Source organism: Myotis brandtii, unplaced genomic scaffold (genome assembly GCF_000412655.1).
Source record: "Myotis brandtii unplaced genomic scaffold, ASM41265v1 scaffold802, whole genome shotgun sequence".
Classification (NCBI taxonomy): Eukaryota; Metazoa; Chordata; class Mammalia; order Chiroptera; family Vespertilionidae; genus Myotis; species Myotis brandtii.
This window is the reverse complement of record NW_005371230.1, coordinates 259,586-279,507: the sequence shown is the minus strand read 5'-3', so window position 1 is coordinate 279,507 and position 19,922 is coordinate 259,586. Positions and strand designations below refer to the sequence as shown.

Sequence of the window (19,922 nt, the reverse complement as noted above, 5' to 3'; positions counted from 1 at the left end):
GCGCTCCCCAGCCCCACGCAGCAGCACAGCCCCTTCCTAGCGCCCGTGCAGGGCCTGGATCGACACTACCTCAACCTAATCGGCCACGCCCACCCCAACGGCCTCAACCTGCACCCGCCCCAGCACCCCCAAGTTCTCTGACACCCGCCGCCCGCCGGCTTTCTCTGGGCACGGGCGCTGCGCTGCTTAGGAGATACTGCATGTTGTACAGGTGTATATAGTGTGCCGACCAACAGCGGATGGGGAAGGCCAAGAGCAAAGCAAGTCTTCTGAAGGCTCTCCCCCGGCAATAAATGTTTTCTGTTAAAGACCCAAAGAGATGGCTTTCTTTACCTTCTGCTCCTCCACAATCCATCCCTCGGAGGTGCTCGGGGCCAGGGGCTCACAGGGGCTAAGGTGATGGCCCTCAGTGATTTGGGGAGCTTCCCCCCACCCCTGTGCAGTGTGAGGGGGCGGGGGTGGGGAGCTAAGTGGAGGTGTCCTTGGGACTGGATTTTGAGGCTCCCCTGAGGCTGCAGACCCTCTCCGCCCCACATGCATCTTGGGCATTTGCTCAGGGGAAGGGCAGACGCGAGTAAGGAGTAACGGGGCTATTGGCTCTCAGATAATTCAAGTCCAAGGATTCGCCCCAAACTGGCTTTGGCGGACTTGCCCAGCTCAGACCGGCCGCCCTTCCTGCCCCACGACAAGGCCCAGGGATGTAGGGCCCGCTGGTCTGGAGAGTGGTTTCACTCAGGCTGCTGAGTGGGCGACAAAATTTACAGCCTTAACATCCAAGGAAGGTTTTTTGTTTCGTTGTGTTTTAATCCCTGCTCCGGAGGGTTTAGGGAAGCTGGCATTGCCTTTTGCGCACAGATGGACTCAGCTTCCAGGGAACTAGGCATCAGGGTGAGGCCAGCTCGGCTGGGCTAGGAGATGAGCTCCCCAGGGACTGTTTCCTCCGCATTCCCTACAATGCGGATCCCCACTCTGTGCCACTGGCTTGGGGTTCAGGTTCTCAGGCCTGGAAGCAAAGGCTTCTCCTCATCCCCATCCCAGGGGGTGGGCAAGGAGCGGGTATTTAACCTTCCTGCTCCACCCAGAACACAGGCAAGTTTGGGGCTGTCTAGGGGAGACTTGGCTGGTATCTTTAAGGGATTATGATTTTCAATTCCAGTTGGATCTGCACCTTACCCATAAAACAGGGATACATTTAAAATAGCGAGCTAAAATCATGTTTTACTAAGACCTAAACAGCAAAGTAAGCCTGGCTGTTGTCTTATATAAACAGACAGAATTCAATAAGGTGCCCAATCAGCTAAAGTTGTGTTTATGGGGATTTAAATGTTTCCCTTTATTGACCCTTTTCTTTGTTCCATCTTTTCTTTTTGTTCCTGTTGGCTTTGATGCAATTACATAAAGAATTCGAAATTATGTAGCAGGTTCTGTTTCCAGGGGCCATTTAGCTCAACTGTGATGGTCTGTCTGCTCCCAGATTAGCTGGAGGACAATGATTAGCTTACTCCGTTTCTGTGGACAGGGTTTAAGGGAGCTCTGACCTGTGCTGTTTACTGAGGTCATGGAATAGGATGACCTGCAATTTGTAAACCATCAAACTTGATTATACAGAGACAGGACAAAACAAATGGCCTCATTCCATTCCATTGTCCATACATTGAAACTTAAATGTGTATGTGTTTGTTGTTGTTTTTTTTGGGGGGGGGGGGATTATAAACTTTAGAAAAGGCCTCGTAAGTGGTTCTTGTCCTTACATGCACTACATGTTGCTGCAGTACTTATCTAAAAACTGTGATGTGCAAACAAATATCTCCTCCTTTATGAACTGACATAGCTGGAGCATGAAAGTGAGTGTAAGGCCAGGAGGCCCACTGGATAACAAATATACACTGAGCAATATGGGACGGAAACAAACCAAGCGAAAGGGCAGCCTGCATGGCGCCTATTATTGGAACACATGTCTTACACCCATTTTCCTCAGCGCCGGGTACAGAATCTGAGGAAGGCCTTTCAGGCTTTTCTCCTCCGAGCACTAAGCCCATCTGAATTCCCCTGGCAGTGAAGCATTACAGATATAGTGTTACCCTGGAAATATAAATTATTAATATATTCAGCATTTTTGTCACTTCTCAACTGTTAACCAAATTAGACAAAACTTTCTTTTGCTAAGTAGATTTTCTCTCTGGGATTAGCTCTGGAAATGCACAGGGCCACCACAGTAAGAAACTTTGGTCATTTACATATAATTCTGCAAACTTCCACTGGCCCATGACAGTCTTTGTACCTCGAATGTTGGTATTCTTGATTTTTTTCTTTCTCATTTAACTGTGGAGGATAAAACCCTGCTTTGGATTTACAATGACTTTAGGATAAAAGTCTCCCTCCCCTTCCTTCCCCCTTCCTTCCCCCTTCCTGTGTGTGTGTGTGTGTGTGTGTGAGTGTGTGTGTGTGTGTGTGTGTGTGTGTTGTCCTTTTCTGAAACCTTCATCCAAAGTTCCAGTTCTCTAGGCTTGCCTAAAAGTCAAACTTGGAGTAGTTTGACTTTGCAAAAGGTTTAAAATGTCACTACAAAATGGCCTTGATTCAAATCAGAGTGAAACTTTAATGTGTCCTTCCTGTACTTTCTCGGACAACACATTACTTCCAGCCTGGCTGTCCCAAGCCCCCAGCTCCTCCCCCCTCCGTCTGAGTCTCTCAGGCCCGATCCCTCCACTCTTTCTTTTAAGTGAGTTGTATAGTAATGGTTTCCAAGAGAGGCTCAACCAAACCCAGGAATAACAAAAAACAGTGGGTTTGGCTGGAGGTGACCCATTGTGATGCCTCTGAAAGGAGCAACCTCTTGTTTCTTGGGCTTCATCCTTGAGTGGGCAAGAAGAAAAATAATCATCCCATGAAATCAAAGGTTTTCTCCAGGGGCTTGAGGAACAAAGCTGATGGCTGTGCTCTGGGTGTGTCCTGTGGCTCTGCAGGGCGAGAAGTAGGCACTTCCAGGCACTCCGGCCACAGGCCACAGGGCGGTAATACAGAGCTCACTAGTGCTTCCAAGCGTATTGAACAAACACAGCTCGCATATCGCTGGGGCCTCCTGTCTAGGCTGCGAGATGCCAGGCAAGGAAGGTGGAGGAGCAGCTATGTAAGTGCCTACCTGACTCCCCACAAGTATGGATCCCCAGAAACCTGGGGATGGGTATCTGCGCAGAGTAACACACCAAGAAACGGAAGGCGACAAGGGTCATGCAGTTAGGAGCCCAATAAATATACTTGTGGAACCAATGGTGCTGGGCCTCTTAGAATCCCGCATCTCCCCTAGACCTCTTGTTTCTGGCCTCTGTTCCCTCCCGACTTCAGCAGAGACTAGAAAGTACTCGTGCAGCCACTTGTCATCTTGTTGAATAATGTGCACATTCTGAGGAGCTGTCCGCGGGAGCAGTGACCCTGCTTCTCCCTGCAACATCCACCTGTGTTCTGAGCAGGGGATGATGCTTGGCCTGCACGGTTAAGGTGCAGGCCCACCGAAATGTAGACCCCACCTGTAGGATGTGAATTCAGAACTAGCCTAAGGGGGCTCCGATCCTTTCACATGGGAAAGATCCAAGACTGGGCTGACTCCACCCTCTTTTCCGCCACCCTAGTTGTTCGGACTGTGGCTTCTGCAGCCAGAATGCCTGGATTTGTACCAGCTCGGTTGTGTACTAGCTGTGTGCCGTTGCTGAGGCAAATTGCTGAGCCTCTTCACATCTGTTTCAACATCTATAAAATGGAGCTATTAAAAGCACATATACCTGATAAGGTTGCTATGAGGATTAAGTGAACTGGTACATTCAAAGCACTCTAGACAGTGCTTGAGCCACAGTGAATGTTCAATACATGTGAGCTATTATAATTACCTATTCCTTCCTCCCTTCTCCCAAAGAGTCAGATCCTTGGAGCCACCTCAAACTAAAAATCAAAATTCGAAGGCAAATCATGAAAAAATTTTAAACCTCAGGGCTTGTTCTTACACCCCAAGGCTTGTTCTGGAACACGTCAGTATTCCTCCTTTAGGGCAAGTGGGGGTTGGGAACTCTAACTTCATCCCCCGGTCAATTCATCCTCCAAGTGATGGCTGGTAGTCAGAGCCCCTCTGTTACTGTGGAAGGCTATCTCTCCGCTCTTTCTCATACAGGAACTGGTCTCATGTTATCTGGCAATAGCCCATATACCTGCACTCTTACATTCTCTCTCCAATGCCTATTCACACACAAATCTTGGCCATCGCAAATTCTGTATTGAAACATGGAGTAAATAAACTAATTCAATATTTACTAATGATACTTCCTATGGCAGCTTCAGCTTCATGCTCTTCTCAGCTTTCTCCCAATTTCCCCCGACTCAGGTCCTTTTATCTATTCCATTCATCAGCTGGCTGCTCCACTCAGGGCTCCAGACCCAAGCCTTGGTGTAGGTCCGTGGTCGGGAAACCGCGGCTTGCGAGCCACATGCGGCTCTTTGGCCCCTTGAGTGTGGCTCTTCCACAAAATACCACATGCAGGCGCGCACGTACAGTGTGATTGAAACTTCGTGGCCCATGTGCAGAAGTCGGTATTTTGTAGAAGAGCTGGTATTTTGTGGAAGAGCCACACTCAAGGGGCCAAGGAGCCTCATGTGGTTCGAGAGCCGCGGTTTGCCAAGCCGCGGTTTGCCCAGCCGCAGTTTGCCGACCACTGGTGTAGGTGAAACTCAGCTGCAGACATCCAACTCCGGAGCCTGTCCCCTAAGTCTCACTCCCTTTCCACTTGGCCTTCAGCTCTGATTCTAACTCATTTTCTGATTGCTCGGCTCCAGACATCTGATCCCCCATGTACCTGGGGCCTGGTGTAGGGATTTATCCATGTAAATGTATGTGTCCCAGGTGGGCAGAGATCACTGCAGCAATAACTCTTAGCATCTCTCAGCAGCCCTCCTCTATCCCTCAGCTACCTGATTGGGGTGTCTAGAAGGCAGACCAGGCAAGCTTACCTCTGCCTCTTCCTCTCTGGGTGCGAACCTGCCCACAGGAAGCAAGCAAGAGTCTCTCTGGGCTGCTGGGGAGATTTCCAGCTTCCTGTGCTTTTTACCAGTGAGTTTAATCTGACATGAAATGCTGCAATCTCACTCTCTCTGCAGATTGAAGTCACAGCCCCCAAACAGTCACAAAATAGACATTTTTATCTCCATCTGACACCTACATCTCTAATGATTCTAGGCACTGACAGGAGAAAAAATGACTTTATTTATCGAATACTCTAAAACCCCAGGACCTGGGTGCCTACATATGTGCAGCTGGGAGGAAGACACAGGCATTTGCCTTCATGCATCAGGCGGCACAGGTCCAGGACTGCCTGCATGTATGTGTGCACAGGATGCCTGCCAGTGTACACGTTTGTGCACATGATGGACAAACTGGGGCCAAGTAAAGAGCTACCCACAGAAAAGAATTGCTAGGTTAGAGCTGGAGGGACCCAACTATTTCTAGCTCGCTTGGAAGATAAGCAGCAGTCTTGATGCTCTATCCACTGAGCCAAACCGGTTTCGGCAAGCAGCAGTCTTGACGAAGGTCTGCAAATCTGTCCCATTATAATCTTGGACAAAGCCTCTCCCTGGAAGGAAGAGCTGAAGCAGAGCATTAGGGAGGCAGCAGACAGTGTTATGGGGCCAGGGGAGATAGCAGGAAGTTACCCAACCATAGAAGAGGGCGGTGGGAACTTGGAGCAGGAACTCTGGGCTGCGCAATAGAGAGAAGGTGCCAGGTGAAAGACCTCAAGAGAAATGGGCACCTGGGCACCTTTTGCTCTCTCTATTCCCAACTAGCCTCATTTATTATGTGTAGCTTAAAAGAAAGAGTCAATAAAATATAGTACTTAAAGCTTTATGACTATAATGAAACGTTCTGACTACTATATTTCTGGAAGCCCTAGAACTGTCAAATTAGAACTGAATAATAATTATTCTGAACCTGAACCCGAGGCTGATGGTGGCCCAAATGTACGTGGTGAGGAGAGGCTGCAGGGGAAGGCATTTCATTGCTGTATCATGAATTCTAGAAGGAAGAAGTTGGGCTAAGAATTTCTTAAACTATAATTGAAAGTAGAAAGATAATTTCTAAAAACTACTGGAGGTAGGACTTTATACCTGTTTCCTTGGTATAAAAAGAACACTCACCAGTGAGACCACATTGCCAAAGCTTTCCAATTATGTATGACAGGAAGAGACACCAGAAGGCTGAACGTGCTTTAAAGCTTTCCAATTATGTATGACAGGAAGAGACACCGGAAGGCTGAACGTGCTTTGGGTTGGATAATGGGGTTTAGGAAACAGTAATGCCCAGAAAGCAGCAAATGACTTTCTCTGAGGACAGTCTTGTAGGGAATAACCAAGTGGTGTCGGTAAGAGGATATCTGATGGGTTTATGTTTGCACCTGGTGGAGGTTTGGGGCTTCAGGTGTGGGTTTGCAAGCTTCTTCCAAAAAGGATTTGTGGTCTATTTTTCCATCTAACTTCTGGCCATACTTTGACAGGACCTGATAAACCTCATCGTCATAAAGGAGGACTTGGCTGAGCTTAAGAGCTGACCTGAATTCTGAGGAGGGAACGTAGCCACTACTATCGACATGTAGCTTCTTAAAAGCCCTCTGTAGGGTCTTCTAGTCACCCTGGAGCTAACAGGAGAGAAAGTTATTGGACAAACTCCTCCTTCCCCAATAGCTATATCAAAACATAAATGTTTCCTCACCTTCGCTCCTTCTTTCTCTACCTGCCCCCTTTCACCCGGATCACCAGCCTTTTTCTCTCTCTTATAGGATAGACTCCAGTTATCCTGAAGGATTCTTTTGGGGCCCTTAATCGAGGCAAAGCCATCCATTGCAATGGAAAGGAGACCACTGTGGTCTTATTTCCAGATCTATCCTCACTCCAGGTAGACTCAACCTGTCACTCCTTGATTCACCACTATCCCTTGACCAGCCTCTCTCCCTTCTCCAAAACTCCACATCCAGTCATCATCTTGTTGATTTTACCTCCTATCTATTGAATCCATTCATTTCTATTTTGCCACAGATCAGGCTGCCAATGTCCCTTGTCAGCTTCCTACCAATTTTCCAGCCTCCATTTTGCTTCTTCTTCGAATTCATTTTCAACATAGCAGCAAGGGTGATTTTTTTCCTACAACATATATGAAAGGCCTCTGTTTAGAATTATTCAATGCTTGCCCATTACTCTTAGGACAAAGTCCAAGTTTTTTTCAGGTCTTCCCAATGCATACTTCTCAGTCCTTGTTTCTCAACACTACCCAAAATGCACATCAGTCATACTGAGGGTTTGTCCAAAGTCATGTAACTATATTGTGGCAGAGCTAGGATTTGAACTACAATATGTTTGCTTCCAAGTCCAGTGTCCTTCCTCCTATGCAACAGCTGCCATAATCAGGAATATTTTCACACTTTCTTAGAACAGTATGGTTTGGATCTAAGTTTAGGAATACTCTCCTTTACCTATATAGTTGAGGTCCTCCAGGACCTCCAAATTGGGCAGTTGGATGTCCCAAAATACAGTCTCTAAAATTCAGGTTAAAAAAAATAACTTCCACAAACTAATGACAGAAGCAATATATGCTCATTGTAGAAAGCTGGACACACAATGAAGAGTACAAAGAGGATACAAAAGCGCCTACAATCCCACCATCTAGATATCAGCTCTAAGATTCTGGATGTGTTCCCTTCAAACCTTCCTATGCACACACTGATTTTAAAATAAGTTTTAAATAGCTAATCCATTTATATGGTATAAAATGTTAGACGTACGAAGGGTCCATAGTGAGGAGTCCCCCTGCCCCTTCTGCCCCAGCCACCCAGTGCCCCTCCTAGGAAACAACCACCATTTCCAGTTTTCAAATGTATCCTTTGAAAGTCCAGACATACACATAAACTGAGTAATTTCTAACCTCTTCTTTTTAAAACATGGGCCATGGTCAGAGTAAGCACAAGCACGTATCTCATTCTCTTTAGTCTCTAGAGCAGACTCACCTCTCACCTCCTTCCTGGTACTTCAGTCATATTCATGCAGGTTGATGCACAGGCCAGTCAAAGCCGCCTTCAAGTCTGCCCTGCTGGTCAATGCGGCTGGTGTGAGAGGGATCAAGTTCCTGAATTCTTCTGAGATCATCCCGGAACTGCCCCGCCTAAGAGAAGAATCGGAAGCATGGGATGCGAGTCTCTTCAGCGGGGCTGCACGTGTTTCAGGACATGTGCTGCTACATCACCGCTCTCCGTACAACACCCTTCCAGTAAATTCAGCCTTCCTGGATAGTAAGGGTCACTGGGTCTAACTAACTTGCCTATTCTGACCCCTTACAGTTCTGTCTTCCAAAATACTTGTCATTGCCTAAACTTGCCAAGCTCTCTCCTGCCTTGGCATATGCTCTTTCCTGTCTTCTAGAAATGAATTCCACCACCATCCCAATTGCCTCACCTCTCTTCCTTACCGGGCAAATCTCATCTTCCACTGTATGATGTAGCCACTGGCTCTTTTGGAAAGCTTTCTCTGATACCCCCATCTTCCTACCCCTTCTACCCCCCAATATCATCAGGCACTTCTCTGTGTTACTCATTACATCTGTGTAAATCCCTATTATCCATTTGACAAACACCTATGAAGTGCCTATACATGCCAGGGACTGAGGAAATGGGGGGTGAGCCTCGTGATTTCCTGATAGCAGTCATACAGTCACATGGGGAAGCAATTAGGAAGCAATTATTAATGTCTGATAAATGCTAAAAAGAAACATTCTAGGTGCTGGGGGTGGGGGCAGGGAAAGAGTCCAGAGCAGAGCCTCCCAACTGGTCCAAAGGAGGCAGAAAAAGTGACATTTCAGCTGATACCTGAAGGAAGTGTAGGAATTAACCAGGTGAATTGGGGAATAAAAGGAAGGAGGACAGCCCTGACCGGTTTGGCTCAGTGGATGGAGCGTCGGCCTGTGGACTCAGGGGTCCCAGGTTCGATTCCGGTCAAGGGCATGTGCCTTGGTTGCGGGCACATCCCCGGTGGGGAGTGTGCAGGAGGCAGCTGATCGATGCTTCTCTCTCATCGATGTTTCTGGCTCTCTGTCCCTCTCCCTTCCTCTCTGTAAAAAATCAATAAAATATATATATTAAAAAAAAAAGGAAGGAAGGAGGACAGTTTCAGGTAGAAAACATCCTCTGTGAAGGCTCAACATCAGGAAACAGGAACTTCTGAGAAATCAATGGCTGTCTGTATGGCCAGGGAATTGTTTTAAGACTTAATTAGAAGAAAGACCATTCTGGTTTCGGTGGGGAGAGGAGGAGAACTGGAGAGAGAGGGACCTGTGTTTGTAACCTTTACATAGGATTTCCCTATAAAGAGTTGAAGCCCAGCCTGGCTGGTGGCGTGGCTCAGTGGTTGAGCTTTGACCTATGAACCAGGAGGTCCCAGTTGGATTCCCAGTCAGGGCACATGCCTGGGTTGCAGGCTGGATCCCCAGTGTGGGCATGCAGGAGGCAGCCAATCAATGATTCTCTCTCATAATTGATGTTTCTAACTCTCTCTCCCTTATCCTCTCCCTCCCTCTCTGAAATAAATTTTTTTTAAAAAAGAGTTGAAGCCCAATAGCACTTAGAGTTTTATAATTCTGCATTGTTATTGATCACTGACTTATTTCTGAGCTTTTAAAAAGGTCACTAGATTATATTCATCTTTTTAGCACCAGAACCTAGCATAGGTTAGCAGAGAGTGTGAGAAATGTCTACAAAAGACAAATGGTAGTACTTCCTTAGAGTAGCTTAAGCTCTGAGACTAGGCTCTTTTTTTATTAAACTGAATAAAAGAACACAAAGTGGAGTATCTTTCTGTTCCTATTAAAACATTATTTCATTAAAACAACAGCATATTTATTAAGCAAACACTAAACTCCAAACTTAACAGATGACAAGTACTACCTACAGTGTGGAAGCAACCCAAAGATCCAACCACAGGTTGAGTGTCTGTAGAAAGCCACCAAAATGGATCTTTAAGGCAATGCTTGATGTAGAAATAAATAATGGTTTCAATAGTGTGTAGTATGTATGTGTACGATAAAGATCTGATAGATACAAACATGGCCCAATTGTATTACTAAATTGTGACAGAATTATGAATGTTAGAGAAGAGACTAAAGATAATAAAATACCCAATAAAAACAATGCTTTTTACAAATCTTCCTATATAATAAAGAGCTAATATGCTAATTAGACCGGATGGTGGAACAACCTTCCGGAATGACCAGTGGGCAGGGGGCAGGGCCATGTGAAGGCCTACCCTTGTACAAATTTCATGCATCGGGCCTCTAATTTTACTATAAAATTAAACAAAGATACAGGAAACGACATAAACCAAATACTGGTTTAATGATTGATTTTTAAGGTGAACATCCTTGTAACTACCACGCAGATCACAAAGTAGAACTTTGCCATCTCCTGTAGCCTCAGCTCAGTTCCAATCCCTTTCTCCCCAACTAAGTAACCACTATCCAGACTTTTACAGTAATAACTTCCTGGGATTTCTAAAAAAAAAAAAAGTCACCCAAATGTGCAACCCTGGACAATATCGTTTAGTTTGTGTCTTGCTTATTTAAAAATGCTTGATATGTCTTTTAAACCTCTTTTAATCTATAGATTCTCCCCTCCATCCCTTTCATTTTCTTACAATTTCTTACACTTCTGGCTCCTCAAAATCTATTTCCACAGCAGTCTGCATGGACTGTTAAAATGGAATTTAGATCGTATTTTCCTTCTCCACTAATTTCTTCAATAACCTCTCATTACTGCGATAAAATCCAAACCACTTACCACGGTCAGCAAGACTCTGTGCTCCAGGCTCTTGTCAACCCCTCCAACCTCACTGCCTTCTGTTCTCCTCCTGGATCTATGCACCAACCACCTGGTCTCCCCTCAGTGCTCACGCCCCCCTCTAGGGCCTTCAAACACTCTGCCCACTGCACTCCTCACTCTAGTCCTCAGGCATCAGCAATACCTTCCTGGACCACCTACTTCACTCAGACTGTCCCTCCCTCCCTCACTAAATACCTGGTGATGAAAATCTGTTGTTTTTCAAATTAAAATGACAATGAGGTACCACCTCACACCTGAGAGAATGGCTACTAGTACCATCAATAAATCAACAAATAACAAGTGCTGGGGAGCATGTGGAGATAAAAGAACCCTAATACACTGCTGGTGGGTTTCACCCTTCAAATTACTTACCATAATTATTTTAAATTGTGGTAAATACACAGAAAATAAAGTTTACCATTGTAACCATCTTAAAGTGTACAGTTTTGTGTCATTCAGTACACTTACATTGCTGTGCAACTATCTCCAGAACTTACTAAAACTCGGTCCCCATTAAACAATTCCCCATTTTTTCCCTAGCTGGTCTGGTTCAGTGGCTAGAGCATCGGCCCTCAAACTGAAACCCAGGTTTGATTCTGGTCAAGGGCATGCACCTCGGCTGTAGGCTCAATCCCTGGCCCTGGTCACAAGCAACACGATTCTACTTTCTGTCTCTATGAAATGACTATTCTAGCCATCTCATGAAAGCGAGATCAGTCAATATTTGTCCTTTTGTGTCCGGCTTATTTCCATGCTGTAGCATGCGCCAGAATTTCCTTTCTTTTTAAGGCTGAGTAGTTCCGTTACATGTACGTACCACATTTTGTTTATCCATTCATCTGTTGATGGGTACTTACTTGGGTTGCTTCCACCTTTGGCTTGTGTGAAAAAAATGCTGCTATGAACTTGGGTTACAAATGTATGTTCAAGTCCCTGCTTTCAATTCTTTTGGGTATATACCCGAAAGCTGAACTGCTGGGTCATATGGTAATTCTATTTTTAATTTTGTGGGGAATCACATACTGTTTTCCATGGTACCTACATCATTTTCCATTCCCACCAGCAATGCACAGGCTTGCAATTTCTCCACAATCTCACCAGTACTTGTTAGTCTCTGTTTTTGTTGTGTGTTTAATAATTGCCATCCTAATGGGTGTGAAGTAGTGCCTCACTGTGGGTTTGATTTGCATTTCTCTAATGGTTAGTGATGCTGAGTATCTTTTCCTGTGCTTATTTTTGTATCTTTGGAGAAATGTCTATTCAAGTTCTTTGCCTATTTCTAGATTGGGTTGTATGTTTTTTGTTGTTGTTGAGTTATAGGAGTTCTTTATATATTCTGGATATTAACCCTTTATCAGACATATGATTTTCAAACACTTTCTCCCACTCCTTGGGTTGTCTTTTCACTCTGTTGCTGTGTCCTTTCAGGCACAAAAGTTTTAAATTTTGGTGAAGCCAAATTTATCTATTTTTTATTGTTGTCTGTGTTTTTGATGCCATAGCCAACAAATAACTTATCATTTTAAATTATATACTCATCTGAATGTTTTATACCACAAATGTCTATCCTAATAGACTGTAATTTACACAAAGGCAGAAACCTCTGTTTTTTTATGTTTTTAAAGAAATTGATTTTAAAGAGAGAGGGAATGAGAGATAGAAACATCTCTAATGGTTAGTGATGCTGAGCATCTTTTCCTGTGCTTATTTTTGTATCTTTGGAGAAATGTCTATTCAAGTTCTTTGCCTATTTCTAGATTGGGTTGTATGTTTTTTGTTGTTGTTGAGTTATAGGAGTTCTTTATATATTCTGGATATTAACCCTTTATCAGACATATGATTTTCAAACACTTTCTCCCATTCCTTGGGTTGTCTTTTCACTCTGTTGCTGTGTCCTTTCAGGCACAAAAGTTTTAAATTTTGATGAAGCCAAATTTATCTATTTTTTATTGTTGTCTGTGTTTTTGATGCCATAGCCAACAAATAACTTATCATTTTAAATTATATACTCATCTGAATGTTTTATACCACAAATGTCTATCCTAATAGACTGTAATTTACACAAAGGCAGAAACCTCTGTTTTTTTATGTTTTTAAAGAAATTGATTTTAAAGAGAGAGGGAATGAGAGATAGAAACATCAGTGAGAGAGAAACATCCATCAGTTGCATCCTGCATACCCCCTACTGGGGATCGAGCCCGCAACCCAGGCATGTGCCCTGACTGGGAATCGAATGGCAACCTTTTGGTTCATGGGTCGATGCTCAACCACTGAGCCATACCGGCTTGGCAGAAACCTCTATTTTGTTCACATTCTTATCCCCACTGCTTTCACTAGGGCTAGTGACTGGGTGTTCCATTATATATTTGTAATCTGATGAATGCATATGTTCTGATGTTTTTAACTTGTGATATAGAATGGTACCCTATTAACTAGTACAGTTTTGAAAAATACTGATTAATAAATGTGATTTCTATGTAATATATAATTGTCTTTAGCATGAAAATTCACTCAGTTATGGCACATAATTTAAATCAAACCACATGTAAAGTTTTAAGAAGTATTTAGAAAATATTAAATACAACAGAAACTATATCAATGGCTTATTTTGAAAGCATATTATTTTTTTTCAGATCAAAACTTTACAGATCATGCCCTGGCTGGTGTGGCTCAGTTGGTTGAGTTTTATCCCATGCACCGAGAGGTCCCTGGTTCAATTCCTGGTCAGAGAACATGCCTGGGTTGCAGGCTTGATCCCCAGTAGGGCACATGAAGGAAGCAGCCAATCAGTGTTTCTCTCTCTCATCGATGTTTCACCCTCTCTCCCCCTCTATCTTCCTCTTTCTCTAAAATCAATAAAAACATATTCAAGAAACTTTACAGATCAAAATGGAATGACTAGAAACCCACCTTCCAGGTTTTAGTCAATCCATTTCAGATCTAATTAACTTCATGATATATTTCTTCACTCTTCATTGGTAGTTTCTTAAAAGTGGCATAGACTGCTTCTTACATCAAATGAGGGGTACAGCCCCTTGCACTAATCTGAGTGTTAGCCCAGATAAACTGCTAAAAATAGCCTTCCTTTCCTTTCTTATTTTGTAAATATTCTCGAGAAATTTAACAAGTAATCTGCCTCTTAGATGAAGCAACTCTACAAGGACGTCTCTAATTCTTTTATGTACTTGTATGCTCCTGGGAATTTTAATTAAATAGGGCCTGTATTGTCAACTGTGAAACAGCAGGGGGAGCTCATGAGGTTTTTAAAGCAGCTATTACCAGCCACTGGCTCCCTCCAAAAAAACAGTGCGTTAACTATAAACTGAACAGTACCACAGAGGAACCCAAACAAGGAGAAAAGAAAGCAAAAAAAATAATCATAAAAAAATAGAATGTCTTCCAATGAAAAGTAAAAATGGCTAAAATCAATTGTAAAATAAAGGACTGATAGAAACTAACACTTAAACCTACAAACCCAAGTCTCAGACTATCCTTACCCTAAACCCAGTGTATCCCTAGGTGCCCAAGACCCCATCACTGTTCCTACCCATAACCGTCTTTCTTATGTATCAAGTTTCTAGGCAGCTGGCTTCAAAACGATCGTGCTTACATTTTCTAAACATATTTTTTAAATATTCTGTGAAATTCTCTTTGGAGAACAGCTTAAATTGTAATTTAAAAAATGGGTTATAAACCACAGAATAATGAAAGAATATATTTAATATAGGGCTTGCTCACCCCATCACTGTTCCTACCCATAACCGTCTTTCTTATGTATCAAGTTTCTAGGCAGCTGGCTTCAAAACGATCGTGCTTACATTTTCTAAACATATTTTTTAAATATTCTGTGAAATTCTCTTTGGAGAACAGCTTAAATTGTATTTTAAAAAATGGGTTGTAAACCACAGAATAATGAAAGAATATATGTAACATAGGCCTTGCTCATTGTAAAGAGTGAGGGGAATCAGGAAGTTTTGGGGTTAGGATAAGAAGTGACTCCTGTGAGCACAGGAGTGAAATGAGAACATGAACAGAAAAGCATTTCCTATTTGGGAGAAATCACAAGTGGCGTTGGTACAACTTGTGCTGTCCTGTGACCTTCCCCGAGCAACAGGAATCAATCTTTAGCATGAACAAGCTGCATACTGCTCTTTATCCTTTGTCACTACTTGTCATCATTTAAATATACCATCAATGAGAACATGTAAATACCCAAAGTACAAAGAAGAAAAAACCCCAATTTTATAAAAATCAACTGCTAACCTTTTCACGTATATTCTTCACTCTGCTCTGTGTGTATACAATATGTTTACACATTGAGATTATACTTTCATCCTACCAGGTAAATTGTGGAGACGAAAACTTGAGAGTATCCTGGGTCGGCTCAGAGGGAATGTGATCAGGGAGGGGGACTAATGAGGCTTCTGCTGCATCTGTAAACTTTTTCAAGAAAAGAGCTGAAGCAAATACAGCAAAATGTGAATTAAGATCTATTGCATCTGGGTAGTAGGTAAACAAGTGTTTGCTATATTACTCTCTATATTCTTCTGTAAGTTCGAAATGCTTTATAGCTTCCAAAGGAAGGAAAGGCTAGACCTGTGTTATGACCTAGCATGGGACTTGTGTGTGGCAGTTTCCCCATTGCTGGGGGTCTCTGTTTGCGGCAGTCTTCTTGCTGGGAGTATAGACACTTCTGGCTTTTCATAAATTGCTCTTCACAGAGCTCAAGAGACCTCCAATAGAGAGTTCTCATTAAAAAGACTGATAACTCTCTCCTACAGAGAAAGGTACAATCATTTAAAACCCCTCCCTCCTTCGTCAGTAACAAAGTTTCAACTGTCCCAGTGTCGCCAGAGAGCCCTGCACACCCGGGGCCATGAACACTGAGCACGAAGCGGTAACACATGCATTTGAAGCTGCGTTTTCTCTTTGCCGTCACATCCCTAAGTGATGGATCTTTCGGGGATGAAAGTTTTGTTTTAGTGGCTCAGATATGACACAAATGGATATAAATTCATGACTTTTGGTGCCTGTTGCCTGGAGGTTTGCTAGAGCTGGAGCGCTGTCGGCACACAAACACCACTGAGGTCAGAAAGCTCACCCTCCTGTGCATGGCACACGCCAGCGTGCTCTTCCAGGGCCTGAGCTAAGGGTCTCGTTGACAAGGTCTCTTGACTTCATCTGGGGCCAAGACTATGTTATCTGCCTTTTTACAACTCAGATGATGGAACCAAACTCCTGGAGGGCTTTGACAGTTCAGCCTAGGTAATTTGTCCTTCTGGAAAACTGCTGAAAGGCACCCAAATATAGGAAAATCCACTCTTAAAATAGTATCACATAAAAGGGAGTATGTGATGAGATTCTAAAACATAATCGTGTAGATTTCCATGTGGGTTGTGGAGCCTACTTTTCAAACTTTCACATGGTACTATAGCTTTTAGTGACACCTCCCTTAAGTACTCAAAAGACACTAACCATTGTAAGACTCTATCTAATACAGCAAGTTTTTAGTTGATGGTCCAGAAGAAGGAAGGAGAAAAATATTACAAAGAAAATCTCCTTGAATATCCAAAAGACTTGACAGTCAGGAATCATGGAAAGCTTTATCAGAACTGCGGAAACAACCTGTAAATTTTTCAGTGAAAACGGAAGTGAGGAATTTGGTTCCCATTCATTAAGGCTATTGTAGTCAACCAAGACAGGGTCTCATTTTCCCCTCCCATTCGAGGAGCGATCTTGGCGGAGGAGAGCATGACCAGTGAGTGGGCAGTGGTGACACAGTGTGAGGAGGCCTCGGCCTGGAGATGGGGATCACAGAGATGGAGACTTCGAAAGGACTCCTACCTCTGGGCCCACCCCCACACTGAATGTGTGGCCTGAAAATGAGGATCCGGCAGCAACTTCCTGCCAGCTTAAAAAGAAAAGAAAGGGAAAAAGTCCCCCTCCTGCCTCTCCCCTTCCCCCCAAGAAGGCCAGCATCTTTCCCCAAAGATCATGGGCATGGAACACAGCCTGGGCACCGGTGTGGGCGGGCAGGCTCCACAGCCTGGTGCTGTCACGGCCAGGGCCGCCTAGCAGGTTCAAGGGGAGGTGGCCCATTCCTCCAGGACCTGGGAGAGCTGTCAGGGGCACAGCCAAGTGCACCGGATAAAGAGGTTGAGAAAACATGGTGCCCCTTAATGAGTTATTTCTGTGCTTGGGTAACCTAAGGGCTGCTTCAGGAGGCTGGTGACAAAAAAACTTTCCAGGCCATTGTATGGAGAAAGGCAGGCCCTTTCCACCCTTTTTGTACTAAAAAGAAGGCCTTTTGGAGTCTTCCTGAGAGATGTGGATTTTAAGGGCGACCTTCGGTCATACAGAACTAATCAAGTGAAAACAATAAGAAAATGAGCCTGACAGTCAGCAAGTATCTGAGGACTTTATCAAAAAGAATTAGAAATGGACAAATTCACTGGGAGCTGCCAGGGATCGAATCTGCAAGGTGGCATTGTGTGGCCGGGATTAAATTATTTATTCATTGTTAATTTATTTATTTATGTATGTGCAAATGACCTTGCTGCTGCAGGTGCTCGGGCGCCTCTCAAAGGGCCAGGATTTTTAGATCCAGGCCCAGAATGTTGGTCCATTTAACTCATTCTTTCCTTAAGGCGATCAGCACTGACTTTTATCTGAGGAGCTGGAGGGGGATCGGCTGTGCGCAGAGAGAGCTGCAGGACCAGAGCAGCCCAGAGGACCCAAGGATTTCACTTCATTCAAGATTCTGGGGAAGGCTCCACGCAGTTTAATGTCCACCAAATTAGCAAATGAATGCTTATGTCAATATGTGAAAAATCCCTGCGTAGTCTAAACAGATAAAAGGCCTCTGGGGAAACTCCAGAAAATGCAGGCTCCTTTTCTTTCCCTTTTTAGTTAATTTAATTTAATTTTTAAAAGGTCACAGCACTTCCAGAGTTCTACGAAGACCCACAGAAGTACAAAAAATAAAAAAGGTCTAATGGATACTTGATCCTGTACATGCTTGAGATAGACTCGGGGGTGACTACTGGAAGAAATGAGGAGACTTTATCAGCCATTCTCTGTACCATGTTTATTATTTAACTAGGGGCCCAGTGTTCAAATTCGCGCACCTTGAAAGGAACTATGGGCCACAAGGCTGCAGTGGGCACAGGGGCAGGTCTCGGCCCATCCTTCGTGCCCCCCGCCCGGCCCCCTGCTGCTGTGGCCCTTTGTCTCCTGTCTGCCCCTCAGGAGCAGGGGGAAGATGGAGAAGCCCTGAGGGGCAATCTGGCCCGCAGCCACCGCTTGCACCCGCTGACAGCACCGAGCAATTGGGGCTGGCGCCAGGCACCAGCAGTAGGTGCAAGCGCCCAGTGGGACCACGGCACGTGGGAGCAAAGAATTTTCAGTAACCACTAGAGGCTTGCTCCAATGACAGTGACTGGTGCCCCACCTTGGTCTGGAGTCCCCACTCACCTGCTCCACCATCCCGCCGCTGCCAATGCTTGCCATGTTCCATGCTCTGCTGCCTGCTGCCAACACCCGCCATGTTCTGTGTGTGCCCCCTGGTGGTCAGCGCACGTCATAGTGACTGGTTGGTTGTTCAGTTGTTCCGCCGTTTGGTTTACTTGCATATAAGGGTTTTATATATATAGATAGTATCCTGCCCAAATGGAAAAGCAAAAAATCCACCTTTAAATTCTCACATAGGCCTAAGGCATGCAAACAAATAATTATTCTGTATGTACAGCAACAGAGTTTGGAGAAGAAATCAATCGTGATATTATTTCCTCTAAGGTTAGGCAAATAATGATCATTGTAATTGGCCATCCTGCACAGCTGCTGACCCCGCACAGTGGGGGTGTCAGACTGGACCTCTAGAGGAAGGGAACACAGAACTCAGCGGGGGGCAGGGAGGGATTCAGACAAGAAGCCCCACATATGGAGCCAGCAACCTCATGTCAGGAGTCTCCTTAAGGGGAAAGACCCGCTTACTGTGCAAAGATGACAGCCGAAGACACCGGGGGAGGACCTTTCTACTACACTGGTAAGGATGCTAAGAAAATGACTTCCTGGGAGACACCGCGTTTCTTAAGATATAGCTGATCCCAAGGTATATTCAAAACCTCTTTATTTGCACAGAGGTAAGCATTGCCCAAAAGGGGTGGAAAAGGAAAAAAGTAAAAAAGAAAGAAAAGAAAAACCAAAGGAAATGTCTTCAAATATAAGAGCAATATTTTATTTTGCATATTCAGATGTTCTTGGTCCCTAAAATATAATAGATTGGCACCCAAGTAGTAAATAAACTAGTAAGTTCTAAAGGAGAAAAAAAAATATAGAGGACTTTTCTATATTGCTGAACATCATTAATTTATTCTCCACTATTTTGAAAGTTGTATTTTTGACACTAAATACCAAACTGCCTAAAGAAGAAAAACTCCAAGAAAAGTTTCTCTCCTCATGAATTTTCTTGAACTTACCTCAGAGTAAAGGGATAGTCAGTCTAAAATAACAATATAAATTAAAGCCTCATAAAATTATGAATTCCTGAGATAAGTTTTCAACTTCTGAATCTGTAATTAATTTTTGTATGCTAAAGTTCCATTTTGTTTGTGGCACACCACAATATAATATCTGCCTACTTTGAATAGGAATGTAAAAGCACTTTGATTTACTTAGGTTTTCATTCATAATGTGGAGAGTGCTGTATTGGAAGTACCAGGAGCTATGTATTTAATTTTCCCCATAATGAATAGATGCTTATCGTCTGCCCCTACTTCTATGTAAGAAGAGAGGGCCCCTGCTCTGCCTTACTCAGGGTGGGACCTCCAGCACTTAGAACATGCCTGGCGTACAGGGCGTGCTCAGTCACTCTGTGTTGGCTCACGGATGGCTTCTTTCCCACCTTTCAGCTTCCAAGGACACGTCCTGATCCATGGATATCGCCAGATGACCCAAGCACCTTTTTACCTTCACACATATACTAGCCATTCATAGAGTATCAGTTGCAATCTTTGGGTCTTTTGCTCT

General features: G+C 44.0%; 1 protein-coding gene and 1 long non-coding RNA gene across 2 annotated transcripts in view; both read left to right on the top strand.

Moving 5' to 3' along the window:
* Positions 1–316, top strand: part of HELT (helt bHLH transcription factor) — a 6,019-nt gene extending 5,703 nt beyond the window's left edge. The window contains exon 7 of the mRNA XM_014531395.1: positions 6–316. Coding sequence (XP_014386881.1) covers positions 6–141 — 136 coding nt within the window. The 3' untranslated portion in view covers positions 142–316. The remainder of the gene's footprint in view (positions 1–5) is intronic.
* Positions 317–5,550: 5,234 nt separating this feature from the next.
* On the top strand, positions 5,551–18,314 carry LOC106724359. Its single transcript, XR_001360123.1, has 3 exons — positions 5,551–5,560; positions 10,881–10,886; positions 18,240–18,314. It is a non-coding gene; the product is annotated as an uncharacterized LOC106724359 (long non-coding RNA).
* Positions 18,315–19,922: the final 1,608 nt, after the last annotated feature.